Source organism: Salvia hispanica, chromosome 6 (genome assembly GCF_029641045.1).
Source record: "Salvia hispanica isolate PSC_SH4W2 chromosome 6, Shi_PSC_v1, whole genome shotgun sequence".
NCBI classification, from domain to species: Eukaryota; Viridiplantae; Streptophyta; class Magnoliopsida; order Lamiales; family Lamiaceae; genus Salvia; species Salvia hispanica.
The window spans coordinates 36886308-36898633 of record NC_142697.1 but is presented as its reverse complement, the minus strand read 5'-3'; the positions used below and the strand labels follow the sequence as shown (position 1 = coordinate 36898633).

At 34.2% G+C, this 12326-nt stretch overlaps 1 protein-coding gene across 1 annotated transcript; it reads right to left on the bottom strand.

The window, feature by feature from the left end:
• Window positions 1-3469: 3469 nt before the first annotated feature.
• Window positions 3470-7448, bottom strand: LOC125203827 (Nucleotidylyl transferase superfamily protein). Its single transcript, XM_048102298.2, has 12 exons — window positions 7302-7448; window positions 7079-7177; window positions 6878-6962; window positions 6418-6487; window positions 5963-6023; window positions 5828-5881; window positions 5274-5430; window positions 5102-5192; window positions 4747-4856; window positions 4372-4478; window positions 3893-4003; window positions 3470-3803 (listed from the first exon to the last, which is right to left on the bottom strand). The coding sequence occupies exons 1-12, from the start codon at window positions 7386-7388 to the stop codon at window positions 3684-3686; spliced, it is 1152 nt and encodes a 383-aa protein (XP_047958255.1). The 5' UTR covers window positions 7389-7448; the 3' UTR covers window positions 3470-3683.
• Between the last annotated feature and the right edge of the window lie 4878 nt (window positions 7449-12326).

Below are 12326 nucleotides of genomic sequence, written 5' to 3'. Positions count from 1 at the left end.
GTGCGTGTGTATGTCAAGTAAGTATCACTTTTATTGATGATGAGAAGATATTTGACGGCTGCTAGTTAAATTTGTAATCTTGCACGTATTAGAATTTACAGAAACTGAAAATCTAAAAGCTGGATGAATTCATTTGTCTTTTTACTTATGATAGGAAATATAGGAGTTTTTGATTCATGCACCCACAATGTGGGCTTTCTAGTGCATTCCGGCTAAGGGTGAATATTCGGATTTTGAATTTGGATTTTTGCCTAATCTGGATAGATCTGAAAAATATGATTTCTTATGAAAAATGAATCCAAACTGAGTCGAATTTCTGAAAGTTAACTATGAGATCCAATCAAAATCGAAAATTTAGAACTTTGTACACTACTCATAAATCCAAAAATCATAAACTCTTTTTTTATCCCACAGGCACAGATGGAAGAAACAAATTCACATAATGACTAGGCAAAGATATCTTATAGTTGTATTAACAAAATCGCAACACATCTTAACTGATTTAATGGAAATTATTAACATAATCAATTGATCATCGGATAGAACAAATGGCAATTCCACTTTGTCAACTTCTCTCTTCTCTTTAATAAAGTAAAATGTTTCTTCACCTGGAGGCTCGATGTATATAGTTTGATTATGATGAACCGAATTTTCAAATATGGTGTTCATACTCTTATTATCTTATAGGAGTATCTTATGATTTTTACGGAGAAAAACTAATCTCATTCAACAATTGCGGTCACACTAAATACGGCGCGAAGTAGGGAAACGGTATGACTATGACAATTTGCAATAGCATAAACGTAGTTTATAATCTTTAGTACTCCCACCGTCTATGAATAAGAGTCCCGTTTTTCCATTTTGGTCCGTCCATGAATAAGAGTCCCGATTCATAATTACCATAAATGGTAAAGAGACCCCACATTCCACTAACTCATTCCACTCACATATCATTTAAAACTAATATATACAAGTGGGACCCCTATTCCACTAACTTTCTTCCACCCACTTTTCTTAACATTTCTTAAAACTCGTGCCATTTAGAAATGGGACTCTTAATCATGGACGGAGGGAGTAATTGCTTTGCATGTTCAAGTGAGATATTTTCCGACACTATAGTCTCTAAGTCTCTAATGAAGAACTCATTCTAAAGTTAGGTACAAAGGATAAGCAAGAAAACTACCACCTCAATTAATCAATGCAATAGTATAGTACTCCTTTTTTCAGGACTGCCATGATGGAGTATATATCAAGCTCGCCACCTTGTCATAGAAATTACAATATTTTTATTTTATTATTATTATTAGATTTCTTGTTGAATTATTCATCACATATTATGCCCCAGTCCTCATAAATTTATATTTATGCTGCAGGATGCTGACACGAACAACAACCTTTTCAAATTTAAAACGTTTTCATAGTGCACTTAGATTAAAGAAAAATAATTGAATATAGTATAACAGCATATATAATTGAAATCATATCCATCACGAATAATTTGGCCGAAGGATTCATGTAAAGGTTAAGCGCATTATGCCTCTCTCAAGGAATATTGTCGACACTTAAGATATCAAATCAATGGTTCATAATTACTGTTTTAATTCGTATCTAATCAATGGTCCATAATTAGTGTTTTACTTTGTATTTAATCTCATGTTTATAAATTTTAATTGTACATATTTTTTTATTATCTCAAATTTTCATATTTTTCATCTTGAATGATACTACTACTATTTGTGAGCAATTAAGTGGAATTTCATCTTCATTATTTGAATGTATAAATGGTATACGAATATATCATATTGCATTTCTTTATCTATTTTTCACTAAATTAAAGTTTGTGGCGAGCAACGTGTGTGCCTAACTCGGCAAAAAATATTATAGTGGAGACAGCCCAAATCCCACCCTCTAAATCCTCTAAATAATAGGCATATGGAAAAACTATAAATAACCACCATTTTAGGTATGCGACTTCTTTTGATTGAATTCTGATTTGACTCGGTTTCAAGATTTTTGTTCTCCCCTTCTTCACTATTATCTCTGATCTCGATTAAAATTTCATTAATAATCTTGAAGTACTCAATTTCATACAATAGAAGAGTGAATTTTTGACGACATAGAATGCTAATTAAGATACAGAGGGAGCGTCTTCCTAGTCCTCAACACATATTTTTAAGTATTTATTGTAGTAATTAAATTAGAGAAGAAATACTACTCACGTAGTTGATTATATAATCTTACTTTCTACATTTATTAGGTTCGTCACTTGGATATAGTCAAAAGGATTTATCCCATTAAATTACTTTCTCCTACTCTTTTGCTATTTGATTTATTTAGTGCACGTTGAATAATTTATTAATTAAATAAAGAAATTAGAAAAGAAGAAGACGGCGCCATATAGGACCACGGGTGGGATTTGTCTTACAAGAGACAAGCGGCAGTTAAGTTAAAGTCAACCCATCTACGCTAATCTCTAACGAATATCTGTTAATTAGCCTAATCCAATCTCAATTAAGCGTCCACATTGACAAACTAGCTACATTAGATATTAATACAAAAATTGAAAGTGGGATAAATTTGAGCACTTGTCGTTGTATAGTGTAATCCACTTTGAATATTTTGCCTTTTTCTCATTATTTATTTGCCTCTACCCCCATCCAATCTCACTTAATCCACACACCTATTTTCCACTTTTTCAGCACTTATTTTTTAGATGGTGCGGCAATGGAGAGGCGGAGATAGCGGGGACGGCGGAGCTATTCTCGCCTTGTGGGCGGTTTTGGTCAGCCTCGTCCTGATCACGGCCGTGGTATTTTCCTGCGCTGGCGGCGCGTCGGGAGACAAGACCTCGGCCGCTGATTCGTACGGCGGCGCGGCATGCGGCGGCGCTTGTGGCGGCGGCTGCGGCGGATGACGGCTCACCGTCGTAAATCATCTTCTCATTGCTATACTTGGAAGGGACAAAGCGCTTTGTAAATTATTCAAGAATCTTGAATGCTTACTGCCTCACTTCCTTCATCAATTCATGGAATCTTCAATGTTATCAAAATACTTAATTATTATCACAAAAGTATATAAAAAGTTACATTTATTTTCATGGGTTGATTATTATTGGTGTCCCATGTTTAGTTATTGTCACCATTTTTTTTCTTTTTCTTTTATTTTCAAATAAGTAAATATATTTGATTTTCATGTAATTTACGAAATTAGAGATCTCAGTAATAATTTGAGATATTATTAATTAAATTAACTATATATAACAAAAAAAGAGTAACTGGCCAAATATTAATAATTCTCTATTTTGTTCTCTTATTTTATTAGTAGTAGTATATTTCACAAGCCAAAATCATCTGGATACTCGATTATCATTTCACATCTATTGATCAAAATCAGGCACTATCTGAATATCATACAAAAATTACACAAAAGAAAATAAAAAAAATTATCTTCATTCTGATTGATCTACATCTCCACAATTCCGTATCAAAATTTCAACACACTTAATCCACATACAATCGTTCGTTTCAAGAACCAAACATCGTAATAGAGATACAATATAAAAAAATAAATAAAATCTGTATACAAAATCACTTTATTTAGAGTATTCCAGTAGAGATATATTTTCAATCACAAAAAAAAAAAAAAATTAAAAATAAAACATGTGTATAGAATACACATTGTTTTCAGAGCATTCCTTGAGTCTTCCTGATTTGAGTGGACGATATATCCATCCGAAATTTCTCCGGTGGAATCGGAATGAACAAATCCCTTAGCTCCGCTGGAATATCGAGATCATCAACAACCTAAGACCATGCAACTCGCTTTACTTTCACCTCTAAAATCATTAAAACATGCAACAAGCACAGTTCAAACCTAAGGATTTGAGACTTACCTTAAACTTGCCGTCTATGTTCCGACCAGCAACGAGGAAGACACAGCCTGTGCTTTTGCAACCTAATAGAGTTTCTAACATTCTCCCATAATCGCCACTGTAATACTTGGGCTGTCAAGAGCACAAAAAATTTCTGTGTTAGGTTAAACACAATTGCATATTAGCATTTTTCCTTTTTCTCTTTTCCTTTCCTTTTCCTGAAGAGGAATATTACATTCAATCACTAAAGTAGTAGTATATTCTAAAGGGAAAAATTCAGAACCAAATTGGCGAGAGACACATATGTATAAGGGAATCACTCGCCATACTATGCTATCCTACCATGTCAGTTTCATAAGATGATAACGTCTGTAGAAAGCAGAGATAAGCCTTTGTACAAATATCTCACATACTTGTGGGTTAGAAATGCTTCACAATAACATATGAGAATGAAAAACACAAAAAAATGCAGTAGTCCAGAATAAAGAGTAGTCCCTTACATTTATAAGCCTTGCTGCAGTGTCAGCACCAATCACAAATGCGCTGCCAGGGAAAAGTTCGGCTTTCTTGTAGAAATATGGCTGGTTGGATATTATGACAGTCTTCCCTGGATTTAGAAAATACAGCATGTTAATAGCTCATCTGTTGTATGTATACTAAAGAAGGATAGGCATTAATTTTACTGTGTTACACAATAATAGTACTATGTTTTAGAAATGTATGACATAACAAAGTTACGCACCAAAAGTTATGTATAAGTATGGAGATGTGTTCTCTGTGAGCACAAAATCACTAGAAAGAAAACATGATAGATTTATTGGGAAGCTACATCTGAGATTCTACTTGCGAGTCTGAAGGTCATGAGTTAACCTCACCAACTTTTTCAAATTGCATAGCACGGCGTTTGATTTCTGACACGGTAAGTGGAGGTTTGTCTGCATTCACTGCTGACAACTCAAAGCATGGGTATCCTTCACCAAGAATGCTGCACAAGATGGTAATGTGACTACAGTTATTAAAATGCATGGCAACAGACAGGATGAAATTATAAATTTATAAATGTTAATTGATTGCATTTAAATAGATGGTTGGATATTCTTAGCACAACCATATTTTATTTTAGCATTGCAATCATGTGAAGATGAGAGACAAGGATAGAATCCATTCCTATAATGGTCACAGGAAAGTTTCTATAGGTCAAGGTATTGAAGAAAAGAAAAAAAATAGTACTTCATAGCAACTTCCAAGAGTTTTAGGTGGCCATCATGCAAGGGATTAAAAGAGCCTGGGAGAATTATCTTCCTTTCAGCCGTCGAAAAATCTGCACAACATGTCCTTCACAGTGAACAATGAAGAAACCATAAATCATCTAACCTTGAATTTGCACTAACTTAAACCATACCACTTGAAAAGGGGTAAACCTTAAAGCATATTTCACCATTGATAAGTTGCTCCAATTCCTGATCTTCATTGAATTGCAATTTATATTCATCAGGAACTTCGGAATCAGTTAGCTCGGAGATGAATGTTGTCGGAACCTTGCAAGCATATGCTATTGCCTACAAACAGGTGATGCGAGTTTATGATATTTTACAAAAAACAGGGGAAACAAACATCTCACTATCTTATCAATTAAAATCAATATAGAATACTGCATAAACGAAACAACATCTAAATTAAGCAAGGAGAATTTCATGCTCCACATCCAAGTTTCCATTAATCACTAAATAGATTGAGAAAACATGATGGTAATATGTGGAAGTCTCTGACAAGAGTTGAAGCCGAATAACAAAGAAAATAGTGACAAAGGAAACAGATATGGGGACTGGAAAATAATCTTTTTTACTAAGATACACTGTACTACTATTATACTCCATATTTCTGTTTCTATTCTTATACCATCAGTTCCATAACTTGCATGTATGACTTCTTTAACTTATTATACATTCACATTACCTTCAATACAAACTGGCTAGAAACTTTATCCTCTTGTTCACGTGTTCTCATACCCTGAAATAATTAATATACATAGATGACAGAACGAACCAAATACAACCTGTGGGCTAGAAAGATGGGGAATTTATCTATTACCTTAGACAAGGTTACTGTAGATGACAAAAGCTGGTCAGATGTTCTTGTTGATACATGAAACCTGAATGAAGTTGAACGATTAAAGTCCATTCTATCTCAAATAAATGAATTCTATAAAATAGACTGAAATAATGAAGCAGCGGTGTAATCATAATTTAAGACCTAAAACACATGAAGTGTTTTAGAACTCTAGAGTCTCTTATAAACCGAGATTCATTTTTGGCTTTCTCACATATCTAGACCTACAAACAGTTTACCATGTTTGTCAAGAAAAATGCACTACTAATCAGCAACTTCCACTCGTTAATAGGCGATAGTTGTTAACACAAACATAGACTGCTTTGGTTCATATAATTGTCATAATGCAACATAAAGCAGTAAGCAACAGCGAATCACTGCAGGCATAAACAACATACTTATATAATATGAAAATGTGTGTGAAATTAATTTGTTACCTGTGATCCCCAAGCTTGGGGCGCGAGCTGGCCAGAGAACCACTGAAACCCACACCAAGAGCCGGAAAACCTGATTTCAACAAGTAGGCGTTTACTTTGAGAGTTGGATAAACTGATAAAACACATGCTTTCTTATTGAAGGATAATATGGTCAAAATTAATCAATCCATCAAAGTAAATGGTAGATGAACTCGAACTATTTTTATCTATTTATCCTAACACGGTATCACCGAAAGTAAACACCCCCTACAAGACTAGATAAGCTGCAAAATCCAAATAGTCATAATATCAACAATTGGTATTTCTAACACATGCAAAGGTTCAGTACTCCAGGCCAATACTCTCATCATGATAGCCAGACAACTACTCTTAACAGCTTAGACTAAATAAAGCAGTAAAACATCAATTGGTAAAAGCTTCTAACAAATTACATTCGGAAAACACACACACAACCAACAACCTGGATTGGAAAGCACTATAGCTCTATTGTACGCCATTAACGCCATGTCCTCCGCAGTCTGTCGACTGGCAAATTGAGTTGGAACCTTTAAACATCGCAAAAATACAAAACCCCTTATCAGACGTTTAAAACCTAATCCAATTTCACTCAAGAAATACAAACAAAAAACAGCAAGAAATAAAACAAAAAAGGAAAAAAAACCTTGCCGAGTAACTGGACGAGGGACATTCTAGAATACGGCACGACTGCTTCTAGAACAGTATTCGAAGCTCCCGGCACAGACATCAACCACCCGAGCGCCTGCCGTATGAATTTCATCGGTTACTTCATTCGGACATTTCATCAAACAGCTGTCGTGTAGCATATGACGTACAATTTTTTTTATTTTTTTTGAATTATATTAAGAGTTGTCGTGGAAGTTAACCTGAGAACCGCCGCCGGCGAAATGGAGTACGGCCTGAGTGGGAGTGGCGTGGATGGCCTCCACCAACGCTCGTGCCGAAGCGTCCATAATTAGGCTATCGGATTGCAAGAGTGTCGTCCCTTTGCGGGTAAAAACGTTAAACGCTGTCGTTTACGTTAAAAGTTCTCTTATAAACAAAATTCGCTTTAACTATGTACCTAATCTTAGCAATATGTCATATTTTATCCCTTTTTTTAATTCTAAAAAATCATAAACCCAAATAATAAAGTACTACTGCAAATTTATTTGAATAACATAATAAGGTAGTAATAAGTTATCTTTAACTGGCATAATTTCGAATTGATGTTAGTATTTTAATTGAAATAAGAAGTGACAAAGACAAACTTGTTAACAAGAACAAGAATACAGTAGAAGTAGGGATTATATTGCATAAGGTGTAATCGTGATTACATTGATTCAATCTTCGATTATAGGTTTATAAGTACACTTCCTGCCCAACAATTATAAGACAATTTACTTGCTTTTGATGTGGCCCTCATTTGTATGCGTAATATATTTATGAATTGTTTATTTTCTTTTTTTTTTTAATAAAAATTTCATACTAATAGTACTACTAGTACCTAAGAAGCACTGGTCCAGCTTAATTAGGTTGTTATGAACAAGAAAATTCCAATCTTTTGTTTTTTCTTACATATTTCATATTAAGTATTCCATCCGTTCCACAGTAATAGATGCATTTCATTTTTTGCACTTATTTTGAAAAAATGATAGTATTAAATAGTTAAGGTGGAAAGAGAGTAAAGTAAGAGAGAGAATAATATAGAGAAGAGTCTTATCTATAATATTCTCTCTTATTTTACTTTTTCTCCGCTTTAACTATTTATAATTGTTTTTTTCAAAATGAGTGCGCAAAATGAAATGCATCTATTATTGTGGAACGGAGGGAGTACATCTATTTTATTTAATGGAAAATATAATAAAATGCTAATGGAATTAAATTAAATTATATTCTGGAAATAAATAATTCAATATTCTTCGCACTCGACAATCGTCACTGTATTGTTAATTGTTGGATCATAGTTAAATTACATTACTAGTAATATTTATGGATGTGTATGGTCGCACGCATATACTATTTCTTTTAATGTGATTTGGTAATTCAGATGGACAAGAGGGGTCCCCACACCAGTGGTCCAGGACACTAAGTTCAACTATTTAAAATAATAAAAATGTCTAAACTAAGTTATCAATATTTATTTTGCTAACAAGTTTGCTAGTTTACGTTATTTTGCAATTATTAGCGTTGGAAGCATTGTGATTTGTGAACTGTAGCACTAAATAATTAAAGTACTATTAATTACTTCAAAACTCAAAAGCACTACTACTAAATATTAAATGTAATCTCTTTTTAAAGGTAAATAAGTGAAGAAGCGCGCTCCAACTCTAACATGCTCTATTTGATCATCTTTGTTCTTTTAATATATTTTCATATATTATGAGTCACATTATCAACCACTTTTGTATTATCAAGTATCAACCGTCGCTGGATATATGTAATTTACTTCATACTTCCTTTACTTGATTCGAGATGTAATTAGCCAACGAACTAAGCATAAAAAAATACGATGGGGATTTTGTAGGATATTTTGGTTCAAAAAAAGTTTAAACTATATATAGCCTAGAAAAACAACCGTATCAAAATGAACTCCACTCTTTCTAAATGGGAATCGCATTCAATATAGAGTGAATTACATTTTTAGGGTTTATACTTTCAGCGACGAATATTTGCGATCCCTATACTTGCAAAATATCATTTGTGGTTCTCATACTATACCAATTGCTCGTTTTAGGTGCTTTTTCACATGTTGACCACATTTTCTGACAAAAACGCCCTCAAAAGCCTAAAAGGCATTATACACTCATTCTCCAAAAGTAGGTAATATTACTTATTTTTATATTTATGTTAGCTTGGGTACTTTAACTATGATTTGTATTTTATTCGAATAATTTTGTTTGGATTGGTTATAGTGTCATTGTGCACAACCCACAGGGGCGGAACTAGAAAAAATGAAGGGTGTGGCTTTTTAGTTTTTACCCTACCCATTTTTTTTTTAGTTTTTCTTCTTCAAAAATTTTCTAAATTTTTACAAATTATATTTAGCTCTTACGGAAATTCTGCTCCAGAATAGTAAATGGTCATATTGTTGAATGAATGAGAAAGGTTGAATCTGAGAGAGTTAGAGATTAAAAATGGTTTCCGACTTCTTCATGAAGAAGTAACCTAGTTGACACTAAAAATGAAATAATAGCAATATAATATTATTTTTAATTACTACTATTACAATATATTTTGAAATATTAAAATATTAAATTATTTGTGCTTAAAAGCCACGATATTTTAAAATTTTCTAAAGAATTTTCAAATGTTAAACACCCCCCCCTAAAATCATCATTTTAATTGATTCATTTTAGTCTGAGGAAATAGAATATGTTCTTTATAGTAAATCGATTTTTATTAAGTTAAAATCCAAGATTAAAATTATGCATATTTCTTATTTTATAACAATCCAAACAAAAATAATTCGAATAAAATATAAATCATAGTTAAAGTACTCAAACTAACATAGATATCCAATAAGTAGTATCTACTTTTGGAGAGTGAGTGTATAAAAATGCTCTTTAGAGCATCCGCAATGGTCGGCTAGCGACCGGCTAGCCGATTCGTCGCGCTAGCCGAACCATTGCAATCGGCCAGAGCGAAATCGGCTAGCGGATCAGCGTGGGCTGGCCGATCGCTCGTCGCTGGCCGATCGGCCAGCGCCGATTTTTTTTTTTTTTAAAAAAAACCTATATAAACGCGATTTTCGTTTCATTTTCATTTGCACCACTTGTTTTAACGAGTTTTCTCTCTCTCTAACTTTCTGTACAAGAGCATCATCAAGCGATGGATCACAACAACGAGTCCAGTCCAGCGACGAGTGGATCTCAGACACCCACGGTACCTGTGGGATCTGGGTGGGGGCAGATGGGCCCGAGGTTTAGCATCCCTTGGAATCAGATGATGGGGATGATGGCTGGTGCGCCGGGGGGGGGGGTGCGATGGGGGGGAACCAGGGGGGTATGCCAGGGGTGTTGGGACTACCGCAGCGGAAGACACGGAAACCAAACAGGTCCTAGAACGGATCTATTTAGGTGATTATGCATTCAACTCCAATTTCATGCAATATTCATAGATCTATAGATATAACATCAAATAAACACATAATCATGCAATTTGATGTAGATTCGATTATTACCTCATAATCCATCATTGGATTGACGTTGCTAGCTGCACCACCCGGAGATCCTTGGTTTATCGACCACGAATCTTCCGTACTATTCCCTCGTCCTTGGTTCTCCATCCGTGTGGGCGGATCTTAGAAAACCAATTAAATAACTTTGAATGGATCTAGGGAAATACAAACACCAAATTGTCTAGATCTAATCCTATGAATTAGGATAGATCAAGAACAATAATCAAAACCCTAATTCTCCCACGTGCTAGGCACGAAAATCGAGACCAAGTGAGAGAGAGAGGAGGCGCCGATTTCAAGGCTAGGGTTAGGGTTTTGTGTTGTCTTGGATTGTGTGCTAGGGTTTCCCTTTCATTCAATATTTATAGTGGACCTTATTGGGCTAGTAAGGGGATCCATGGAATGACTTAAGTGTTGGGCTCACCCATTAGATAAATTACTAAATAAATCAAATGACCCATGATTTAATATATTATCAATGGAATATTATTTTATTCCACTAAAGAATAATATTGCACTCCCACTTAAATCACCAAATTACAAATAACTTGGGTCCATTTTATTTTATAATATTTCCCGCGTTTAAGATTATCTTGATCCATCAATTTAATTCTTTTGTCTGCTATGTGACTAGAATTAAATTAATTCTCCAAAGAGTTTTTCTAGTTTGAAACTTTATTTATTATTCGTGGAATAAATTCCAACTGCGCAGTTTTCTGAATAATAAATTCCTCTTTCAAACACCTCTTGGGGATCACCCCTTAGGGATTTAATCATACCACACTGGGCACGCGAATTCTATGAAATAATATTCCAATACCTTCATGTTATTCAATTACTACCACCCAAGATATCATGAACTTGAGTTACGTACAAACTCTCAGATATTGATAAGTCAAAGTGGCGTTTGATTGAATAAACAATATTGATATTAATATCATAGACTAGAAAGTACTAAACTTTCTTGAAATATATTCTTTCAGTAGATAGCAATAAAGAATACATTTCGGATTAGATCCTTTCAGTGCTTTACCACACCGGTGTTACTAATCTCATCTTAGGTAAGAGAGAATTATCACAAACACCGCAACCGTTCCAATAGGTAGCCAAAGCCTATCTAGGTTGTGAATACGTTTTTCTTCTTACTAGATCTGGCTAAGTCCCCTACTGGAAAACTCATGAGGAGATTCATCGAATTTCCCTACTTGACCTTCTTAGTAAAAAGCCTTAGACTTGTTTATCATATTTCAATAATAAACCATTTATATTATATTATTTATTCTCATAAATAGGTAAACAAGTGGATGTGGCGTTTCTCGTATACATGCACAAGCTGACTGTACAAAGGCATGTACGCTCGAAGCATCTTTTAGTATACAAACCCCAACAATCTCCCACTTATACTCAAAGAATGCTTTCGAGTATACCAACCGCTTTATTGGCCTTGTGCTACACATTCACAACACATTTTCTCCCACTTATACTCAAAGTAGGCTTTGGCCACTATGTACTCAAAACTATAATTCTTTAAAAAGAATCTACCAACATAGTTTGCTAGAGTACATAAAACGAAAATATACTTGTAATTTATAACCTTAATTCTTGCTAAGGAGCACGATTATTTGATCAAAATATTTCTAGGCCCTTTGATCCAGTGGAATAATTTTATGTGCCTTTCTCAAGCGCACTTATACATATTCCTCTATCAAAATCCACTATTTTGATCCTTCTG